Source organism: Eurytemora carolleeae, unplaced genomic scaffold (genome assembly GCF_000591075.1).
Source record: "Eurytemora carolleeae unplaced genomic scaffold, Eaff_2.0 scaffold212, whole genome shotgun sequence".
In the NCBI taxonomy this organism is placed as follows: domain Eukaryota; kingdom Metazoa; phylum Arthropoda; class Copepoda; order Calanoida; family Temoridae; genus Eurytemora; species Eurytemora carolleeae.
This window is the reverse complement of record NW_019396107.1, coordinates 95,482-119,290: the sequence shown is the minus strand read 5'-3', so window position 1 is coordinate 119,290 and position 23,809 is coordinate 95,482. Positions and strand designations below refer to the sequence as shown.

Below are 23,809 nucleotides of genomic sequence, written 5' to 3'. Positions count from 1 at the left end.
TTCGAGTTCTTATTTCATAACAGATTTTTTTGAAGAGGGGGGGGGGGCGAGGGGGATCCAGATGTTACATTTTTACGCAGCAAAGCGTCACGCCTTAATTTCCTATGGATGCTTGGGTTTTAATTGATAATTAAATTAATTAAATCTAAATAAATCTTTAACGCCACAGATGTCAGTTTTTAATTCTAATTGTCAAATAATCAACTGAAACCTGTCAGGACAGTGTTCAAAATTCAAGTTTTAATTGAATTGTAATTTTGGACCTTTTCAAACATACCAGGTTTTTTACTTTCAAACTACTCCACAAAACTCTAGGGCCTTTGTTATATGGCACAGTTTTAGGCAAAATATTTTTGGGGTTGTTAGTGAATATATACTATAAAATATAGTATTAGTAAGTAGAAAAATCTCGAATTTTCAAAACCGAACTAATAAACTATGACTCTTATAACAAAGCTGAACGAATTGAACACATGTTTAATGTCAAACCTTTTCATAACTTACCTTACATAAAATATAATATAAAAACAAAGAAATAAATATTATATTCTGAATCGCAACTTCAAAGAATTGGACGAATTTATTACAGAATATAAAATATTGGACGAATTTATTACAGAATATAAAATATTGGACGAATTTATTACAGAATATAAAATATTGGACGAATATATTACCTATCTACAAGGTACTGGACGACTTCATGATGACCGTTTCTACATGAAAGGACGAGTGGTGTGGCCCCGTTTGTCCGGGCTGTTACAAGCTTATTCACCTCTTCCTTAGGTCTATGGTCCAGAAATACCTGAAAAATAGAAAGAATTAATTCAATTGTCAAATATTCTTAAAAAAAAAGTTGGCTAAAGTTTACAAGACAACACATTTTAAAGAAAAAAATTAGGGACAAAAATATCTTCTTTAACCCCCCCCCCCCCCTCTACTTAAATATTTTTTTTATGAACGACGTTAAGCATCTATGAGGGATGTTTTGGAATTTTTTAAAAAATAAATAAGAATTTTACGAATATTGCCAATCAATGCCTAATTTTTTTAACCCCAATTTTAAAAAATATTTTTTTTCTATTCTTTAAAATACATTACATACCAAGGAAGAACTGCAGAATATGCTGTATTTTGAAAACATGCGTTAGTAGTAAAAAGAACCACCTAAATTTTACCACATTTTCTGATATTAAAAGATTCATTTTTTTAATTTTTATAATATTATTTTGAAAGTTTTGAACAACATTTTTCACTGGAAAATATAAGTGGGATGAGGAGAAAATGCTAAGTTTTAACAAACTTTTTAAAATAGATGAATTATAAAGAAAACTGTTAATAATAAAAATAATTAACACCCTAAAAAGATAATGCAAAAGGTAAAAACTATAAATTAAGCATGTAAAAGCTAAAAATACTTCTTATAAAAAATGTCTGATTTGTTCCATTCATTTATATTATACAAAAATAGCCTGGTTCAGGGCTGTCCAGAATTCTTAAGAATCAATAACCATGAATTTGTTTCTTTCAAAATTTAAATAAATGATGATGGATTCCGAGTAAAAAAGTGGTTGGAAAAGGAAACCAAATAAAAATAGGAAGATCAGAAGAAAAGGATGGGCAAGGATAGGATGGGAAACAAATAAGATTAGAAGGAGAGAATGGGAAGGAGAAGTATGGGAAGTATGGGAGAAGAGGATTGGAAAGATAAGAATTGAAAAGGAAACGATGGGGAAGGAAAGGATGGGAAGAGAAAGGATGGAAAGGATGGGCAGGAAAAAGATGGGGGGAAAAGAATGGGAAAAGAAAGTATTTGAAGGAAAGGATTAAAAGGAAAGGATGGGAAGGAAGTGATGTGAATGAAGGGATGGAAAGGAGGGGATGGGAAGGAAAGGATGGTAATAGAAGGGAAAGGAAAGGGAAAAGAAACCATGTGTAGGAAAATGATTTAAAGTTAAGGATCGGAAGGGAAAAGATGGGAAGAAAGAATGGGGAAGGAGAAGAATGGGAAGAAGAATGGGAAGGAGAAGGATGAGAAGGGAAAGGATGGGAAGGGAATGAGAAGGAGAAAAATGTGAACCTAGGAACTAAAAAGAATAAGAAAATAACCAAAAAAAAATATTGGTTGAAATTAAAAACACTATGAAGAGAAAACCTGATCATTGAACATTGAACATTGCACATTGAACACCCCTGTACTGAGTCTATTGTCAATTTATTAACACAACAATATAATGTTTGCCTAGTATTGGCTAAACAACAGTAGCTATTGTTATATTTATACAATTTGTACACCGTACATTGTACACTGTACACTCTGCAGAAAAGTAAACAATGGTTTTTTCCCATTGTTTACCATTTATATTTTTCAATTAAAGATTTAATATTATTTATAAATGTTAGCATTAAAAGGGAAAATGATAATAGTAATAAGTGTTTAATTTTTTTCTTCTTTTTTCAGATTTTCAGATTTGTGTTTCAATGACAAAACAGCTTTCTTGTATACTTGGGGTTGCTATTTGAAGCACAATAATGTTTTTAAACTATTTTTTACCAGATTTTATCTGGGCACTGCTGATTACATAATTGTGCAACGTGCATTCGAGAAAAAAATTGTTAGTAAGGATTTTTCTCAATAACAACCATTTGATATAGAAATGCATTTAATTATTTATTCTGATGTTTTTTTAAATAAATGCAAAGATACATTTTTTCAGCAATTTTCAGATCTTTATAATCATTCCCAAGTTCCATTTTTAATCTACATTAGAGAAAAAATAGAACACTTTTAAAATTTCAAATGGGCTGTACACGTAATTTTACATGACCCTCCGTGCAAAGATGGCAATGCTTAAACCTTACTCACTGTTCACCTCAGCTTTGAAGTAGGTTTATAACAGAGACACCTGAGGTTCTTTTCAGATTCTGAAAGAAGTCCAGACCTAGCATAAAGATTTTTCGAGAAAATTCCATTTAAACTTTGTTGTGTAGTTTAAACTGAAAAAGGCTCTTGACTCAGAAGTTTTCATGAGATTATTCAGCAATCCAAGCGATTTGAGCTTTTCTGTTTCAAAATTATCATTACATGATAAATTTATCAATGTTCGTAGAATTAACAAATAGAAAGAAATCAATTATATAAACAATGATTTACAGGGTTTAAACCTCAAAGGATAAAAAATGAAGCACATTTTGATGAATAAATCTAGTTTTCTCCACTATTCGTCCATAGACTATACACAACAAAGTTTAAATAGAATTTTCTCCAAAAAGGGTTCGACAGGGATTTCTAAAAATCTACATGCTACAGAATCTGAAAAAAAAACCTCAGGTGTAACTGTTTTTCAAACCTACTTCAAAATGTGGACGATAAAATAATTTTTCCGATTCTAAAAAGTGTTTATTTTTCAGAGTTTCATCATCACTTCTTGCAAATGAAAATGAACAGTTTAAAAAACAAAAACATTGATATTTAATTCATACTTGATTAGACAAAGCTTTTAAAGGTACTGTTGTACATCGGACATTGCCATCTTTACATAGAGAGTCACTTGAAATTACAATACAGTCCCTTTATGATAATTTATCATTTTTATAACAAGGTGGTTTCTTGACAAAATTCTATTAAAACTTAAGAAAATGAGCTGTAACCCCCCCTCCCCTTCAAACTAAATTAAGTGCTCATCAGTATTTTCAACGTAGCTTCTATGTATTTTAAAAAACGTGTTTTTTTAGAAAAATTTGTGTTGTGTACTTTAGATAAATGCGTAAAAAAAATGTAGGCCACGCCCTCTCCCCCCCCCCCTCCCGGTATCCCTAGACACGTTATCATCCATGTTATGCTATATTTCTATTTCTTAGTTCCCCCTCCACCCTCATCGGACACTGCACCCCCCCCCCTCTCGTTGGTACGTACACCCCACCCCCTCTTGAGCCTGACATCACATGAAAAAAAAACATTCTTGAAAACGATTCTAAGCGCAGTTTAAAATCTAAATCACGCAGCAAAACCGTGCTTACTGCTGAACTGATAAAAACGCGCCAACACACCCCTTTGCCAAGCCCACTGCACCATAGCTACCAGAAACATTGACATTATCATTAGCATTTAATAGAAAAGTAATACCGCACAATATTAATTTATCACAACAAATTACCCCCTCCCCCCTCTCTTAAACTCTCATATAATACAATGACTTGATAATCTCTACTACTGCCAAGTTCATGATGTAAATAACAGTTTATACTACCATCAGCTGTATTGGAGGGAAAGATGAGTCTATGCTATAAACAGGGGAGATTACATAAATAAATGGTTATATTGAAACACTATGTAAGATTATACAAGGAACTGTTTTAAATAATAAATCTATATTGTGAGAAATATCTGAGTGAAACCCTGTAGTTAATATCTAAACCAACTATTATGCCTTGAGCTAAAATCTGAGCCTTCAGCCCTAGCGTTCGTTCGTCAAATAAAATTGTGTATATATTATCAGGATAGAACCGTATCAGGATAGAAAAGTATCGGGATAGATCCGCATCAGGATAGAAACGTACAGGTATAGAAAAGTATCAGGATAGAACCGTATCAGGATAGAGAAGTATCAGGACGGAACCGTATCAGGATAGAACCGTATCAGGATAGAGAAGTATCAGGATGTAACCGTATCAGGATAGAACCGTATCAGGATAGAGAAGTATCAGGACGGAACCGTATCAGGATAGAGAAGTAACAGGATGGAACCGTATTAGGAAAGAAAATTATCAAGATAGAAAATTATCAGGATAGAAAAGTATCAGGATAGAAAAGCATCAGTATTGGAAAGATTAAAGCTAGAATTGCAAAATCAAGATCCCAATTTGAGCAACTGAATCAGAATCATGATATAAGAATGAGAATATCGCCTGTATTAATAAGAAAATGAAAATCCCCTGAATTAGGAGAAATCCCCTGAATTAGGAAGAATTAAGAATCAGGTTTGATATAGAAGCTTCTGAATCCAGGAAAAGATATGATAAATCAGGATCAGGATAAGAGCTGCTGAATCAAAATCAGGATAAGATCTGCTGAATCAGGATCAGGATAAGGTCTGCTGAATCAGGATCAGGATAAGATCTGCTGAATCAGAATCAGGATAAGATCGGCCGGATCAGGATAAGATCTGCTGAATCAGAATCAGGATAAAAGCTGCTGAATCATGATTACGATAAAAGCTGATGACTCCGGATCAGGATAAGATATGATGAATCAGGATCAGGATAAGAGCTGCTGAATCAGAATCAGGATAAGGTCTGCTGAATCAGGATCAGGATAAGAGCTGCTGAATCAGGATCAGGATAAGGTCTGCTGAATCAGGATCAGGATAAGAGCTGCTGAATCAGGATCTGGATAAGAGCTGCAGAATCAGGCTCAGGATAAGAGCTGCTAAATCAGTATCAGGATAAGAGCCGCTCAATAGCTACTTTCACATCAATGTCTCTTCTTTTTAATACGTTTTTATCAATAATTTATCAAATCTGGTTGAAAAAATAAAACAAAACAAAAACAGAATTGATATTTCATAATTTAATATTTGAACAAAATAATAATACAATAGTATGAGACAATGAATGACATTTTCTCAGATTCTCTGCGAAGAAATAATGCGAACTGAAACATGTGTTTTCTATAATACAGGGGAAATTAGTTCCAAAACTAAGACTTGGCCCATTTCTAACACTGAGTGTTAGAAATGGGCCAAATCATCAAATTTATCTTTTTCAAGCGTATATTTATTTAAATCCAAGCCGAGTTGATTAAAAATGGCTAAAATTAATTAGTGAAAAAAGCAATGTCAACTTTAAAATAATAAGGTGTGAGAATTATCTTTTGATGAAATTGGTTTTCATTCTCGAACATATCCCTATTTTGAAACAATTGCCGCATTTCAGCTCATGTCGCGTTTTCGGAACATATCCTGGTTTAGGGACAATTACTCGCATTCATATCGATGTCAATTTTCATGCACTAACGTAACAAAACAAGATTTTTTGAAAAGGTAAAATATAAACAAAATATAAAACAAACAAAAAATATTGTTCTTTTATAATCTAAAAATCATTAAAGCGTCGAGAAATACAAATTAAATATTAATTGTTCTTACAATGTAGATTTAACTAGAAATCCGGGAAATTGTTTATTTAGAATGCGGGAAATTAAATCAAATTATGAAAGTGAGTCTTGTTCTGAGGATTATACTCAAAAACGGGAAAGTGGGTTTTGTCGCGACAATGATTAAAATTCAGGATATGTTCGAAAATGGAAAACCTGACGTTGTCTTAAAAACGGTCGAGGGTTTTAATATAAAAAGAACTCCTTCTATCATTTTGATTCAAGAAAATAGTTTTAAATTGGGAAATTGTTGTCCTCGTCATGCTTAATAAAATGGTTGTTTATAGATTTATTTATCGACTTTTACTCTTGATATGGGTTGTGATCCAAAAACCCCAGTCTTTTAATTTGTGCCCATTTCTAACACTCAGTGTTAGAAATGGGCCAAGTGTAAGTTTTGGAACTAAAGTCCCCTGTAATAAGCACGCCGTGAAGAAAGCTTTGTTGCGGGGAAACTTTTTTGTTTTGTTTTTTTTCCCTGCAAATTTTCTGCATTTTCTGTCTAGTCGTCGGCTTGAAAATACTAGATAATAAACTGTTTCCGAAGTTTATAATATTTAAGATTTAATTATTTACAATGCATACAAATTAGAAATGTAAAAATACTTTTAGTATATTTATATTCAATCAAAATAACATTTGCCACTTGTGATACAATACATAAAAATATGAAAAATCAATATTGATATTTTTTTTAGAAAAAAGGGGCTCAATGTGCAGCTTTGTGTTCACACGTAAGTGAAAATCACAGAAAAGGAATTAAGTCTTTGCCACAAACTCAATGTATCCCTATATCTTTGTAACCTAAAGGAGTTAGTTTTTAATATTTCAAACTTATTATTTGATCTGATCGAATTTCTAGCGTGAAATAAGTTGAAGCGTAAGTATTAACTTGGACGCATTTATATGAACTTGTTGGACACCCTAAGGACAGAATCATGTAACCTAACTTTAACTGCAAACCTTTAAAATGCTTCATGTTTTAGATCCTCTTTATTTAACGAGTGTATGTTTACAAAACGTGGCTGAAGACCTAGAACTGTATTAGAAGAAACTACGTCATTTAAATCATGGAATAGAAAAGACTAATCAAATTCAGGGATTATATTTTCTACAAGAATTTTCCATAATTTAAAATATTCGAATATTCAAATATTCTATTTTAATTTTGTTATGTAAACATATTTAATAATGCTGCAATTTTCAAATAACGAAAAGATAATTTTCTTTTAAATCTGAAAAATCTACCAGACATCAGATCCTACTAAATAATCATACAAATGCAAGTTTAAGTTTCCCTAAAAATAAGCTTATGAAGTACAAAATTAAAATCAAAAAATGATTTGTATCTTTTGAAATATAGTGGGGCTAAAAAGTTTTTATTAAAAAAAAACGCAAACATTTATTATTTGTTTAATAGTTTAAAACACAACATGATTAGGACTTGATTCTCTTAAATATTGCTAGTTACAGGGTAAATCATGAATAACACTGTTACCCCTAAAAACTTTAAATTTGTACACGTCTATAAATTTCTATTTATACTTTCAAGTTATGTAAGTATCTGTCTGGTATTTATAGTAAAGGGAGGGAATTTACACATGTAAGTTTCCCCCAACCCTCCCATGTTCGATGTATCTTGCTCTATATTAAACAATTAGCTGGAATAAGTGATGTAAACGACCCTTTTAAAGTACAACATTTTTAACAATCTCTTAAATTTCTTAAATCTAAATAATTGAAATAATTCTAGGATTTGATATTTGAGATCTCATTATCAAGAACACCGAGGATGATACACCAGGAACCCCCATTTCTTTGTTTACATTCCTCACACACACTGCAGTACACTTTTTATGTAAATAAACTTGGTGCAGCTGAAGTTTTTGTTATTGTTTGTTTATATTTCTCCCAGAAACTATAGTACACTTGTTTGTAAACAAAGGTTTGAGGGTTCCTGGTTTATCTTCCATGATATTTAATGATAAAAGGCCTCTGAGGACTCGTTGAAGTGTATCCAGATATGTGCATGGATGAGTAAACATACCTATAAAAATAAAGACAAACATTATCTTCAGAGATAAAAAATATTTTTTCAGTCTGATATGAAAATTGGAAGCAAGACATACGCTTTTCTTGCGTATACAGAAGGCGTCTGTATTGTTACGCAAACATATGCGTAATTCTTCAAGGAGCAGGATCAATTGGATCCGGCCGCAACATTTTAGCTCCATTGATCAGAATTCACAAAATTATGCTTATACAAATCCGTGTGACAAAATATCGACCAAATAACGAGACATCAGTATAATGTAACTTTCTAATCCTTCTCTTGTTAATCAATTTTTAACATTAATTAAGAGAAAAAGTATTCATGAGCTGGACCGAGTTTTATTCTTTAACAGGAACTGATCCAGGATTCGGATCCGCATCAAATAAAGTAAATTCTATAAACTAGATTTAAGCTCTATCAGTGAAGACGACCTCACAAAATGGCTATTTAAAATTTTACATTTCAGTCCAATTTGTTACTTGACTAGCGCTGTATTAAAAAAGGTAATGAATGAGAATGAGATAAAAAGTGGGGTGCGGTTCAAGTTCCAGAAAACTGAGACTAAAACTGGAATTTGAAGTATACCCATCAATGGTTCTATTAATTCTTTAAGGAGTCTCATCTTGTTATTGACAAAAGCTAATTAAGCATCAACAACTAATTTCAGTGTTAGGAATAAATTTTTATTACCTGGCATTCGATATTTTAAATTACCCCCCCCCCCCCTCCCGCCCTGATGAATGATGTCCCATGCAGAAACCGGTTCTTTGTGCGTGCGTGAGCGCAGAAAAATGCGGGAACAATGAGAAGATTGAACGCGGCATTGACAATATCAGACATACTTAATATTTTATTTAAGAATAGAAAATTTTCAAATTCATGAACTGTAACAAATCCTTAGGGCTGTGCATTTCGTTATTAAAAATATAATTTAAAATTAATAATATTTACACTTTAGATGAAAAAAGTTTTCAAATTATATCATTGTCTGATAATACTGAAAAATATAAAATGTTCGGAGAAAAATATGAGCATTTGTTCTTCACAGAAATGAAAAACTATAAAAGAGATAATAAAAATGACGATTCATTTTGTACTTTTGTTTGTACAAATAAAAATAATTTTTTGTTATCAATATATATCTAAACATTAAACATATGGAGCCATAAAACGTATCTAAACTATTCTTTATCAATTGAAACGTTATAAAAAAAACAGGTTTAACATGTGGCAGAAAACATGCTTTAAAAAATGGATGTTCTTTGTCTACTTGATTTTAGTAACTTGTATCAGCTCCGTTCGTTGATTCATTCATTCAAAGTTAATAATATTTTCGAATCTGATAAATTGACTGATAAATAAAACAAATCTCTCAACATCTATTTGTTGCTGTCTTATCAATCCTAGCTTTTTCTGCCTAGCAAAACAAGGCTTGTTTTAAGGCAGTAAATTCCACCTTTTACGAGCAGCAACTAATATGTTTTAACGGAGGTATCAATCCAGTTTTTAGTCAGGTTTGACAGCTTGCTAAATTTTTACAATATGAAACTAAACCTGCCAATTATTCTTTCAATTCGCCGATATATATTTTCGCAATGAATATAAACTTCTTAATTTTGTATCTACAAGCTTATCAAATTTCAAAAGTTACATTCAAATTTGAGGCAAATCGGTAAAAGGTTTTTGAGTTATTATCAGACGCACAAAAAGAGATTTATACGATAAAGAAAGATAATATTTCATAAGTTATTTATCCCAAAATAAATCTAAATTGATTTGCTGATGTTGAAACTAGAATTTAAATTTCTAATCTATGAAACCACCATTTATTGTAAAATCAAGTCAAATGCATTTATTGGAAAACTGCGGAGGGCCTAATCAATTAAAATAAATATCTGCATCTTTCCCATCCCATCCCATCCCATCCCATCCCATCCCATCCCATCCCATTAATTAAATCCAATTTATCAATCCAACAGAATATCAATCAATAGTCTCTGAACTCCAGTTGAATCCGGTTCTATTACAAATGAACCAGACATATTCCATAAAACCGGTTTTTAAAACTTTTTTTTATTTATTTAAACCATTTTTAAACCGTGTTCCATATAAAACAATCAATGTCAAATACAATGCAACCACAATCCAACAATACAATTTAAGATATTTTCCTATTTCTCTCGATCAAATTCATTCTAAAAATGTATTTTGAACCAAGTAGAAGATTACAACTAGAGCATATCCATCCAAAGTATACTAAGCAATAGTAATTAAGTTTCATGCCAATTAACTTATGAAAGGGTTACACGCGCCAACATTCAGGAGAACTAATTTAATCTCGCAAAACATAAACATAAAAATTACAATTGTAAGCTAATCAATGATAGAATTTTTTAACATTTTCAACATTTCTTTAAAAATTTTAGTTTTTAGCAATATGTATAAATTGAATAGATGATGGTCAAAGCAATAAACCAGGGTGCTCACACGTCTGCACACACCCTGTAAGAGTTCATGTTGTACTTTATTTTCTGCACTTCACACTTGCTTTCCAATGTTTTTTTGTTCTTTGCATAAATTTTCCATCATGTTCTTGGTTAAATTTTGAAAGAGAAGTTTTTTGGACGTCCCGATAACCACCAATATAATGTTTAACCAATGACAGAATAAATAATATCAGTTTTTTCTGAGCACTAAGGGTTGCTGGGTTTGTGTAACCACTGTTAACTAAATGCAGTTTGTTTTTAATAAACCACTGTTAAATAAATGCAGTTTGTTTTTAATAAACCAGTGTTAACTAAATGTAGTTTGTTTTTAATAAACCACTGTTAACTAAACGTAGTTTGTTTTTAATAAACCACTGTTAACTAAATGTAGTTTGTTTTTAATAAACCACTGTTAACTAAACGTAGTTTGTTTTCAATAAACCACTGTTAACTAAATGTAGTTTGTTTTTAATAAACCACTGTTAACTAACCGTAGTTAGTTTTTAATAAACCACTGTTAACTAAACGTAGTTTGTTTTTAATAAACCACTGTTAACTAAACGTAGTTTGTTTTTAATAAACCACTGTTAACTAAANCCCCCCCCCCCGATATATCCTTATTTTCAAATAAATCTTAAACTCTCGCTTAGAGCTCCTAGTTTTGTCTCACGTTTCAAGAACAAACTACATTTTTTGGTGTTTTGCCAGAAATACAGACAAAACGCCTAAGACGTTAAACAATATTTTTTTTTTTTTGCAGTGAGGCCCTGAAAAAAAAATATTGAAAGCATTATTTGAAAACATGTTTTAAATCTACATTCTTAGCTTTCCCTGTGATTTGGAATCGTGAGAGTATTTGTAAAGATTTGTACTCTAGGTTACTAATGCAAGTAAGGTTTCTAAAAATCTAGATATAGTAACTGAGATATTAACCTAGCGTATAGTAAATATCTACGCATCATCGTTCTAGCTTGAACGGTTACCATACACCCACTTCTACTAGATATAGCCAGTAAACAACTTAAAGTGGAAACCGAAAAACTGTGGAACAGAAAAGTGTATTTTTTGTAACAAAGCGAATTGTTTTGCAGTCGATTGAAACCTTACTTTTTAGAGAGAAATGGACCCATGTACAGTGTATATACTACACAAATTCTGTGGTTTTTCTGTGGTCATGTTTTTTGGCATTTTTGAAAGTCGTCTTCTATATCCACAGTTTTATGGGTTTCACAGTAAATGTACGTTTTATTAGTTGTTTTTAAACCTATGGTAAAGCTTTGATATTACAAAATTAGAATACTTCAGCAGAACTTATCAGAAGGGATACGATACATAAGGTTTTAGGAAATGTTCGGTTCCTTAAAATTTTACTTTACCATAAAGCTCCTTTACATTTGTAACAAGATACTAGCCCCCATTGAAATAAAAAACAAAATTAAATTATAGAAACATAACTTAATTTCTTAACTAAATTCCTTTCAATCTTCATAAATGAACCATTTTCTGAAAAAAAAGTTATGCGATTCTTATTTAGCAAGGTAAGGTCAAAACAAGTTTGTTCTTCATAAGAATTAACACTGCTACGAAAAGTAAATAATTGTATTTATTTCTATAAATAAAATGTGACAGTTATCTTAAACTTTCTATAAAGCAAAAACTTTTATAGGCAATTATTATGGAAAAATATAAACTTTATTCGTTGTAAAACACTGGAAATTGATCCAAGAAATAAAGTAAACTCATAGACCTGGAAACTGTAGAGTAGTTATGTACGGATTTAATCGAGAATTTTCATTTTATTTTACTAATATATTCTAAATGGGATCAAAATTATGAGAACTTTAATTGGGTTATAGAATTAAAGAATTCATAGACCAATGAAAAAGAAATAGTTCAACTAATGTTATTGCTTTTTTATTTACTTTCTGCTTATCTCTGAATTTCTTCTCAATGGATTGTAAAAACCTGTTAAATGTTTACAGTGCAACATTAAACTGAACAATCTTTAATTTAACTTGACTTAAAGAAAAATGAAAAAATATGACAAGGTGCGGAACTACTAAGTGGAGTGTGAAGTAAATGCATGGTTCGTACATATTCAGGCAGAAAAGGGAATTTTTATCTTTAATTAACATCAAAATAAAAAGTTTTAATGGACTTCAACAGAAAATATTAAAAATAAAAAATAAATTTAGAATTTCACCCCTTTATATGCTTTTATCGTGCCTTTTTAAGGTTTAAGGTACTGGACGTGTATTTTTCTCTCCAAAACCATAAAGATTTTTTTTATTGGTTTTTTTAAAAACTATTTACCAACTGTTTATGAAGGATATCTTTTGTTAATTTTTTCAGACCAAAAATAGGTATCTTTGGTGGATATGTCGCGAGCAAGGAAAAAAAAACCACAAGAAAGCTCTTTTACAATTCGTACTACAATTCCCAGACAAGGAAAATTATTGAAAAAAAAACACGATATAGAATAGAATAGAATAAAATTAAAATCAAATATTTAAATAAAGAAGATCAGATTCATTTTATTTCTGGGAAAGTGGGGTTTAATTAGTTAATGTCTTCTTGGAACTTTGCTCGATATAAGAAGTTATAATATGAGGGATTAGAGTCTATGTGAAATAATCATTGGTCACTTATGAAACCAGCCTATTTCATAATTTGGTTTTCTTTTAACAATAATTTTAGATTTTCTATAAAACGATATTCCAGGGCCCAAAAGGTTAAATTGCATAAATATGTGAAATACACCTGCAGTATGGAAACAGATACAACAAAATGGCGTTTTACACTTTTTCTAGTAAATTCCCCTCTAATATATATTCTATTCTCTATGGTTTCAAGACATTTAGTGATCTCGATTTGGGTTTCAAGAAATTTAGTGATCTCGATTGACCTTTTTCATTTTGAACGAAAACGATCTCTCATTCTCAATTATACTGGTATTTTTCTACTGTCCAATGAATTATTTTTCTAGCCTTATTTGACCATAATTTAGTTTAATAATTAATAAATATCCTGATATTCATTACTATCACTAGTCAATACTGTACAAATTAATAAATATCCTGATATTCATTACTACCACACGTCATTACTGTACAAATTTATCGAGGAGGGGGGAGGGGGTCGCTAAATTTATTGAGAGCTCAGTCAATAAAATAAAGAACAAAGAATTTTGGGTCTGTCCTAGTGAACGACTTTTAGACCCCGCCCCCAGGCACCCCCCCTCCTATCAATTTTGTACATGACGAAATTAATAGATTAGTATTTATTTAGTATTATTTAGGGTTAGGTTAGGTTAAGACACTCTCTGGGCCGAGTGAATAGTGATCTTAAGATTAAAATAATAATAAAATTGAGAAGACAATACTTTCATGTAAGGAATAAACTGATTGATTGATTGATAATCGTTTATTTCTATATACCTTGTTACTGGTATCTTAAATCAAGGAATAAACTCTATAGTAAAAATGTTCTAAGCGTGGTTAATAATGCTGGAAACCTAGGTGTACGCTTATATTTTGCGTACATTGAGTGCCCAGGTAGATTACGGTGTATTTTTAGGCAACAGTCTGCACTAATGCCTAAAACATGAAGAAGAAAAAACAGATATACCAACCTTTAAACGTCGCAACTTTCCGTCACGGGCTGCGTTAAACACGACGTTTTTAAATTCCATTGCTAGAGCAGAGAGTCACTTCATATCATTCAAAAACGGGAACTACCGACGCTACAAAAAATGTCCGATCGGAAAATCCCGTTCTTCAGAGTTCTACTACGATTGGAGCTCACACACTGACTACAGTGGATTCTGAAGTCTCTGTTTACAAGGACGTCCGATAGATGGAGTTGGGAATACTGCTCGCTCATTGGTCAAAACAGGCTACAGTGGGCCTAGAACCTTAAGCCCTTACATGAAAGAGAATAAAATTTTAATTTTTACTAGGATAAAAAATGACCATTTCTCAATATATCCTTCAAATTCAGCATTTTAATCAAAAACTTTAAGTTTTATTTTCTTTGCCCTTTAAAGAAATTGTTTCTACTAATCAAATGGCGTCTAAACTTTTCCTGTGATTTCATTGGTCTATTTTCAATATATTTCTAGTCTCTAGTTACGGGACTGGACATCTGAACTTCTAGTCATTTTAGGAGTCCAGTCCACGTTGACTACTCGCCTCTGATTGGTCATATTATTGTGACGACAAAATAAGGACCGGCCGGTTCGGCAAAATTGGATCTTAGCTTCAGTCGTGGTTGGTCTCAGAAGGTGAAAATGCGGCAAAATTCTAATCCGAATCTTTTTTCCTTAAATCTTTATAAAAAGTAGGAAAATGGTCCTTTAAATGGCAGAAATGTATTTGTCTAATTTATCTAAATCATCTCATGAAAACAAAGTTTATTTTTATTTGTAACTTATTAAAGAATTGCACATTAACTAAAAGAATTCCAATTGGTGGAGGGGGTTTGTCTTATTGAACGGGTTATAATTTTATTATTTTTGTTAAATTGATAAACGTGAATAGACCATTTAAGCTTGTAATTATTCTACACTAAAAGCCATTAATTGAATTGACCACTAAATATTAATTGCTTAATATAATATTTCTAATATTTTGTTTGATTTCAGAGATCCACTGACAGCTAGTTGATCATTTACAAACAAGTGAAAAGTGTGTTTCCCCAACCCGGGGCAAAAGTGCATCATTTCCCCTTGATTCTAGGGGAATTATTTACTTCCCAGTGGGAAGAATTTTCCCCCCACCAGTGTATGACTAGATATGTATGTTTCCTGCAAGTGATTATATAAAACAAGCATCAATGATGTATCCGGGGCCCTCAAGGCATCCTGTGGACCCACGAGCGGTACGTATTAATGGCCCTATTACTTAAAGTTTTGCATAAAATTAATATAGCTTAAAAACCTTAAATTTATGTTTAAAAGTATATCACTAAGTTAAGCATTTGACAATAGCTTCGTAGAGAAATTAACAGTAATACGTCTGGCTTAAGCGAATTATAGTAATCCAACATACCCTAGATTAATCTATTTACCCCCCTTCATACCCTCCCCCTTTCTGTAACCATCTGATAACACCTATCCTCTATTCTCCCCCTGACCCCCTAAGTAACCACCCACCAACTGACCCTACTCAGAAATGCTAATATTTCACTCAATTTAAACTAGAATCTGGTGGAACATTCAAGCCTTGTCTAATAATTCTCCTTTATATCATGTTTTACTTTATCCATTTCTCAGATATATTTTTATCCTTGTCAATTTACAATTTTTCCGTAAAATTATATTATTTAATCCCTATCTGCAGTTTGTGTTAAAATTACCAAACTACACTTTTTCTCTCCTTAAATTTGATATTTTAATTTCTCTTTAAACGCCTATAAGCAGAGATCAGTCATTCAAATTCATCCTTTACTTATTTCACAGAATCTTCACATTTTCCTTGCTTTCCTCCAACCCCACTTAACCTTTTTACAACCATAATCTTCCCTTTTCAACCCATCCCTCCTTCTACCCCCACCTCCTACCCTTCCCTGCTCATGTCTTCCATTTTTTACGTTGTAAAAAGCTGTAAAACGGTCTGAAGGACCTAAAAGCCCAGGGGCAAAATTCCTCTCAACCGTGGCCTAATGGCTGACACCGCCCTTACCCTCTTGTGAAAGATGAAATCCCCCCCCCCCCAGTCTACCCCTAAAAACTCACTACTTCAAAGTTGCTAAACTGCCTAACTTAAAGATAAGGGTTCAAAGGTTCTAAAAAAAGACATGTTTTAGATAAAACTTCTAAATCGTCCAAAGTTATATATTTGTTTGCTCAAAGTTCGCGTGAGAATTTATTGTATAAACAAGAAACTTTTTTAGTCTCTCCTTCCCACACAGATTATACTGTACAGTTTACATTAATATAAACACCAGTGTTGGCAGTTCAAAGGGCGCGAGATCTCAAAAAAATCTTAGTGAAAGTTTATTTTTAGTTGTTGTTTGCTTGCATGATATTTTTTTATAAATTATTTTTATTTATTTTGTTTTATTTTATTTCAGTTTCCGGGCGGGGGTCCACCGGGTGGTTTGGGTGGGCTCGGCGGTATGCCTGGCGGGTTACCACCCCGGCTTGACATGCCCCCGGTATCCATGGCCAGCTCGAGACAGGAGCACTTGATGTCACTTGCTGCCAGCAGTGCTGCTGCACAGGCACTTACATCACCGTTATCAATCAATCAATCAAAGCCCCCCTCCCCCCCATCCTAATTAGTTTATATACAAGTAGAGAGCCACGGTTTGGTTTCATTTTACGGAGATGTTTCAGGACAGTTTCAAACTCGTTTTTTTTTGAAAATTTCAAAGAAAATATAAACCAGAGCTGGGAACTTGTTGTTGGATACTCATAATAATCCCGATAGCTTGATAACGATATCCACTGTGTGCAATTTTAATTTGAGGATCGATATTTACAATTAAAAGTTCCCGCACCTCTGGATTTGTATTTCTGAACATGTTATGGTCCAAGTAATCTTTGTTTACTTAACGTTATTTTGTTTTCAATAAAACTAGTTCTAGGGCTGTCCTGATACGTATTTGTTAAATTCAAACAAACTTTTCTTTCCTCTCATTAGTTCTACATCTCCTTGCCTTGTTCATCAAAGCTTGTTCTGACCATTCATTAACTCTCCTCTTAAGTTATGTAAAATCAAACAATTCCGCGCTCGATTCTTCATTACTCATTCGCGCATGTAACCTTACCTTGGCGCTTTTTATCAAATTTTATTCATCGCCCAAAACCAAGATTTTTCAACATTTGGTTGCCCTTCTTCTTGTACATTTGGAGGTTGATGTTTTGACTGTTAAAGGCCGCTGCGATGTCTTCTGCGGCCTCAGCGCTTCAGCCTCAGGGTGACAAAATGTCCAATGTTAGTGTTTCCTGCTTTATTTTAATTTTACTATTAAACAAAATGCATGCTATAATGAATCTATAGATTTAAATGTCATAAATTAGTTAGTTGATTAATATCATTGATTTGACGAAGATTATGTGTAGGGCGGCCCTGGTGGTTCCCTTAAGCTAGGCATCACGGAAACCTGTGAAAGAATAAAAGAAGAATTCAATTTTATCCAAAATCAATATCATTCGTAAGTTTTTAAAGATTAGATTTTAAAAAGTTATAAATACATGTTCAAAAAGAAAGAATTTTCCGTCTTCTTAATTATTCTTTTTAAATTCAATTTTGAATTGAATATCTCAGACTTCGTCAAGTTCCATAATTTTTAAAGAAAAATGGTCGTAATTGAAAGTACAGTTTTAATATAAACAGGGAATATTAGAATTAGAACATTAACTTTTTACCTTACCCTGTACAATAAAACAAGACATTCAGAAATATGTTGGGTATAGCCGGCCAACCGGCTGGACCGATTGAACTTGATTTTTTGTGGACACTTGCCGTAGTGTGTTTTAGGTTTAAAAGATTTTATTTTTTTCCACGGGCAACGCCGGGCCCTTCAGCTAGTACCTTTTATAAAACAATTTAACTCAACACTATTATTTTTTAACTCAATTAAGCTTTCTTATTAACGATTATACTTAAGCAAATGTTGTTGGATGTAATTATTTACTTGAAACTACAAAGTCTCATTTATTACTAGGCTTGCAAGGACTACATAGCCTCAGTAATTTACTATTTATCATTCAAAGTAATGGTGTCCGAACTTGTTCTTTTTATGTTCTTTATTATTAAACATTGTTAGCACACAATCCACCAACTTAAATCTTTATTTAAAAATATTTCTTTTAAGATTGTTTTCAAAATAATGATTGTTGGTGAATGATTGTTTTTATAATAAAAAAATTAAATTCTCTGTCAAAGACTTGATTTAGGATTATGTGTAAGAGGTTAAGTTTTTATAAAAACCAGCTTTAGGAGTAACAATTATTGGTTCGAGTTCATTTTATTTTGATCCGAAAAGAGAAGATCCTGATATGATCATGGATTTTAACAGCGGATCTGGATACAGGAACCTAACACAGTGCGTATCAGCTGATCTGGGATTGAAAAAATGACAGATCAGCTCATCCGGGTTCAAGGGATACACAATGTACAGAGGCCGAATTTAAAGAATTTGGTCCGGTTTCAAGGAACTGAAAAAGTACAGATCAGCTGATCCGGTTTCAAGGAACTGAAAAAGTACAGATCAGCTGATCCGGTTTCAAGGAACTGATATTCATTCATTTATTTGGTTTCAGTATTTTATTTTTATTCCGTCTTCTACAAAATATCCCCTTGCTTTCTCTTTTTAAACATTAATATTCATAAATATAAAATTTTTGTAAAATTTGATCTTAAATATTCTTTTAAGAATTTTGCAGTTTCTGGAAGTAAAAATATTAAGTTTTCCCGGCATTTACATATCCCAATATTATATAGTCTCATCCTTCAAAATATAAAAATTTAATTCAGAAATATTAAATTTTGAAAACTTCATGACACAATACTTTTAACAAATAGTTTAAAAAGTCGAAATTTCCGTGACAAAATTTTTAATTTAAAATAAAAAGAAAGCATGCATTACAATTGTAGACTTCGTTCAAAGTCAAAATGTTTAAAAATAATTTTCAATTAAGTTTATATAAAGTTGACTGGAATTAAAATGTTCAACTAAATTTACACTGCATAAGCTGAAAACTAAAACTCAAGTTTGAAACTAAAATATAAATTCTCTACTTCATACATTAATTAGACTTTAAATATATTCTGCTCGGTTTTATAGGATCGTAACATATATTCTTAAAATACTTTATACTCGCTGTATAATTACTGGCAAATAAAATAGTTTTAACAACATGTCAGGGATGTCGAAACCATTTTTTAGATTGAGATAAATAATATAAATTATAACAATTAAACACTTTCCTCAAACTAAATATCTTTGCAATCTGATATTTCAAACAAAAATTTTGCAAGATTTATTAGTTATTCGTTAGTTTGAAATATTATAGGATTACTCCATCAGGTTGCAAAGATTAAGGTATTATTAAAAAAAGAGTTGTTGGCGAGTAATCAATTTATTTAAATTGAAAATTGTGACTTATTTTATTATATATTATTTATTATAAATATGTTTATTACTATGAGATTTCCTACGGTTTATATCTCTATTAAATTATCTCCTGTTTAGTACTATGAGATGTCCTACGGTTTATATCTATTTAAATATCTCCTGTTTATTACTATGAGCTGTCCTACGGTTTATATCTCTATTCAAATATCTCCTGTTTAGTACTATGAGATGTCCTACGGTTTATATCTCTATTCTAATATATCCTGTTTAGTACTATGAGATGTCCTACGGTTTATATCTCTATTCAAATATCTCCTGTTAAGTATTATGAGATGTCCTACGGTTTATATCTCTATTCAAATATCTCCTGTTTAGTACTATGAGATGTCCTACGGTTTATATCTCTATTTAAATATCTCCTGTTAAGTACTATGAGATGTCCTACGGTTTATATCTTTATTTAAATATCTCCTGTTTAGTACTATGAGATGTCCTACGGTTTATATCTCTATGTTTAAATATCTCCTGTTTAGTACTATGAGATGTCCTACGGCTTGAATGTAGAGATGCATAAACAAACTGAGATCTGTAAACGTCTTGATGCAATAATAAGACAAGTTCTACCCTTCTTATCTGGCGAGGTAAATAATTAAAATACAAAAAATATGTAAAAAGATTTTTTCCTTTCTTTAATGGTGAATTTGTTTATTTTGAATTTCTGTATTGTTATTATCGTTGTTGCAAAATTACAATTGATGTGTTTTTTATGGTAATTGACCGGGGGTTATTAAGATTGAAAAAAAATATTTTTCAGAATTTTTCTAAGACTATTTAATAATAAGTTATTAAATAAAATTAAGTCCACAGTCCTTATCAATGTATATTTTTTCTCAATATTAAGAATTTTTGTTCTTGATTTAAAATATATTTATTTAGCATCAACAACAAGTTGCAGTAGCAGTTGAGAGAGCTAAACAAATTACAATGGCAGAACTGAATGCAGTTATGCAGGTATTTTTATTTCTCCTGTCATTTAAGAACACATTTTTAGATTTGCTCTAATCCTACGTGTTGTTCACATCACCAGGGAATTTTAAGAGGCTAAGCCGATTTTTGAGATTTAAGAGACGAAAACAGGACATTTGTAAACAAGCTAAATCTGTTTTAATTTCTTGAAATTTCTAAAGATTATTTTATTTTCGTTGAAAGAATTTTTCATATTCTTTTCTATGTTTTTATCCTAGATTATTTTGTGAATTGTGTATAGCTTATATATACACTACAGTATACACCTCAATGATTTATCTCAAAGAAAAATATTTCAGAAAATTTTAAGATTACAATTGGCTTTCAAAATGTGGATCATGCCCCCCATTCCCTTCCAGACCTTCTGCATTCCACCGCCCCCCCCCCTTGATCCTTCCCTCTATTCTTTGTAATTTATCACACCCACCTAACATTATACTTATGAAATATCAGTTCAAATATGAGAGCCATATCTAGAAAATATTTCTTAAGGGGGCCCTTCCCTCTCCATAAGTTCTTTTTTTTTAAATAATGCATCATTCTCTTCCTAACATCCCCCTTCTCCCCCCCTTCCTCATGATGCAAATACCTTCCTTCCTCATGATACAAACCTAACCCTCTCTCTTATGATGCAAATCTAACCCTCTCCCTTCCTCGTGATGCCAATCCAAATCCCTCCCATGATTTGATGCATCATCTCTTTCCCGATGCCATCATGTTCCGTGTTCTTGATACCGTCACATCCCGTCCTAAATAGTCTTTTCCTCCCCTCCCCCTCTCCTATTATTGATACAAAAAAGGGGAGGGGAGGGTGGACATGCTTAGGGGGGATGCTAAAGGGAACATAAGGGAAGGGAAACTTTGCAGATCCGTCCAATTTGGACGTAAATCAGACCGTCAATAGGGGGTTAAATCGATTCACTGTAATAATGGTCTTGGACAATTGACAATTTCAACATTGTGATAATTATATTGGATAAGATCTCAACCCCCTCACCGCAACTGGAGGCTAAAGATATCTTTTTCTTCTTCAGTTTTAACACAAACATTCAAAATAAAATTTTGATGAATTATGAATTTTCTTTTTGCGCATTTTCATTGTATGTCAATCGTGAAGTTAAATTCGCAGACATGTTTTCTCATGTTTAAAACGTTCTACACGAAATGTACTAATAAATATAAATTAAAAAAAGGTTTAAAGCCGCGTTTAAAATACTAATATTAATAGTTTGTTCAAAACTAGGATGTTATATTTACCAAGAATTAGATGTATGTTCTAAAGAAGAACATGAATACATACAAGCTGAATTGGAACAAGAATACTAGATTTCCTTAATGTGGTTAATGTGCAGCCAAATCTACTTAAACAATTATGGTGGGGTAGGATTACAATATACAGATATATAATTACAATATACAGATATATAGTTACAATATACAGATATATAACTACAATATACAGATATATAATTACATTATACAGATATATAATTGCAATATACAGATATATAACTACAGATGCAGATATATAACTACATATACAGATATATAACTACAATATACAGATATATAATTATAATATCCAGATATATAACTATAATATACAAATTTATAACTACAATATACAGATATATAATTACAATATCCAGATAAATAATTACAATATACAGATATATAACTACAAAATACAGATATATAACTATAATATACAGATATATAACTATAATATACAGCTATATAACTACAAAATACAGATATATAATTATAATATGCATATATATAATTATAATATACAGATATATAACTACAATATACGGATATATAACTAAAATATACAGATACTAGCCTTAGAGGACGCTTCGCGCACTATAATATACAGATATATAACTATAATATACAGCTATATAACTACAAAATACAGATATATAATTATAATATGCATATATATAATTATAATATACAGATATATAACTACAATATACGGATATATAACTAAAATATACAGATACTAGCCTTAGAGGACGCTTCGCGCCCATCTTCTAAATTAATTGTGAACATGTTCTCTTTGTGTACATCGTAAAACAAATCAAAAATAATTCGTGGATTTTCAAAATTTTCAAAAATTTAATGAAGATCGAATTTTGATGGAGACAAATATTTGAAATTTTGATCATTCATAAACCTTCCCTGGGGTCCTAGATGTCCCACAGAAAATTTGGGCCCGATCGGTTAAGCCGTTTTGACGTTTATTGGATACAAACAAACAGACAAGCCAAATTTATATATAGATTTAATTACAATATACAGATAGATAACTACAATATACAAATATATAACTACAATATACAGCTATATAACTACAATAAACAGATATAAAACTACAATATACAAATATATAACTACAATATACAGCTATATAACTACAATATACAGATTTATAACGACAGTATACAGATATATAACTACAATATACAGATATATAACTATAATACACAGATATATAACTATAATACACCGATGTTTAATTACAATACACAGATTTATAACTACAATATAGAGATATGCAGCTAGTATCAATATCATGGAATTCTATGTAGTGTAACATCAAAGTTTGTTATGTAAATAAGCATGTGATACCTAGTACTTTGGGTTTAGAGCAAACAAAATATTATTCTGTCGATTCAGCAAAATATAATAAAAATGTTAATATGGATCCAAGATGTATTTTCTAGATGTAATAATAGAAAATAATGATTTATTAGATAAGCTCGAGATATGTGCATTCTCTTCCATTTGTTTACTTTTCTATCATTATCTTCATCCATTTATTCATTCATTTATTTATCATATACTCCATTAACGTTCCATCCAATCCATTTATTCATTCATTTATTTATCCTATACTCCATCCATACTCCATTTACGGTCCATCCAATCCCTTTTATTCATTCATTTATTTATCCTATACTCCATCCATACTCCATTTACGTTCCATCCAATCCATTT

General features: G+C 31.4%; 3 protein-coding genes across 6 annotated transcripts in view; 2 read left to right on the top strand and 1 right to left on the bottom strand.

The window, feature by feature from the left end:
- Window positions 1–14,513, bottom strand: part of LOC111695124 (protein fem-1 homolog C) — a 31,885-nt gene extending 17,372 nt beyond the window's left edge. Inside the window, exons 1-2 of the mRNA XM_023464331.1 lie at window positions 14,325–14,513; window positions 678–805 (exon numbers count right to left, since the gene is read on the bottom strand). Of these exons, the coding sequence (XP_023320099.1) occupies window positions 678–805; window positions 14,325–14,384 (188 nt within the window). The 5' untranslated portion in view covers window positions 14,385–14,513. The remainder of the gene's footprint in view (window positions 1–677; window positions 806–14,324) is intronic.
- Window positions 14,514–14,954: 441 nt separating this feature from the next.
- Window positions 14,955–17,871, top strand: LOC111695142 (uncharacterized). The gene is made up of 5 exons (XM_023464354.1): window positions 14,955–14,975; window positions 15,336–15,571; window positions 16,766–16,915; window positions 17,572–17,631; window positions 17,760–17,871. Exons 2-5 carry the CDS (start codon window positions 15,491–15,493, stop codon window positions 17,853–17,855), a joined length of 387 nt encoding a protein of 128 aa, XP_023320122.1. The 5' UTR covers window positions 14,955–14,975; window positions 15,336–15,490; the 3' UTR covers window positions 17,856–17,871.
- A 2,414-nt stretch (window positions 17,872–20,285) lies between these two features.
- LOC111695141 (protein groucho) overlaps window positions 20,286–23,809 on the top strand; it is a 9,603-nt gene continuing 6,079 nt past the window's right edge. For all 4 annotated transcript variants that reach the window (XR_002763799.1, XR_002763797.1, XR_002763798.1 and 1 more), the window contains exons 1-2: window positions 20,286–20,418; window positions 20,714–20,788. Coding sequence is in view for 1 of the 4 variants with exons in the window: in XM_023464352.1 (XP_023320120.1) it covers window positions 20,320–20,418; window positions 20,714–20,788 (174 nt within the window). In the remaining 3 variants the exon portion in view is untranslated. The remainder of the gene's footprint in view (window positions 20,419–20,713; window positions 20,789–23,809) is intronic.

Excerpts from the sequence above, each read along its gene's own strand:
- LOC111695142 (XM_023464354.1), top strand. The coding sequence starts at position 15,491 with ATGTTTCCTGCAAGTGATTATATAAAACAAGCATCAATGATGTATCCG. Across the intron at positions 15,572-16,765 it reads ATCCTGTGGACCCACGAGCG|TTTCCGGGCGGGGGTCCACC; the intron begins GTACGTATTAAT and ends ATTTTATTTCAG. Across the intron at positions 17,632-17,759 it reads AGGGTGACAAAATGTCCAAT|GGCGGCCCTGGTGGTTCCCT; the intron begins GTTAGTGTTTCC and ends GATTATGTGTAG.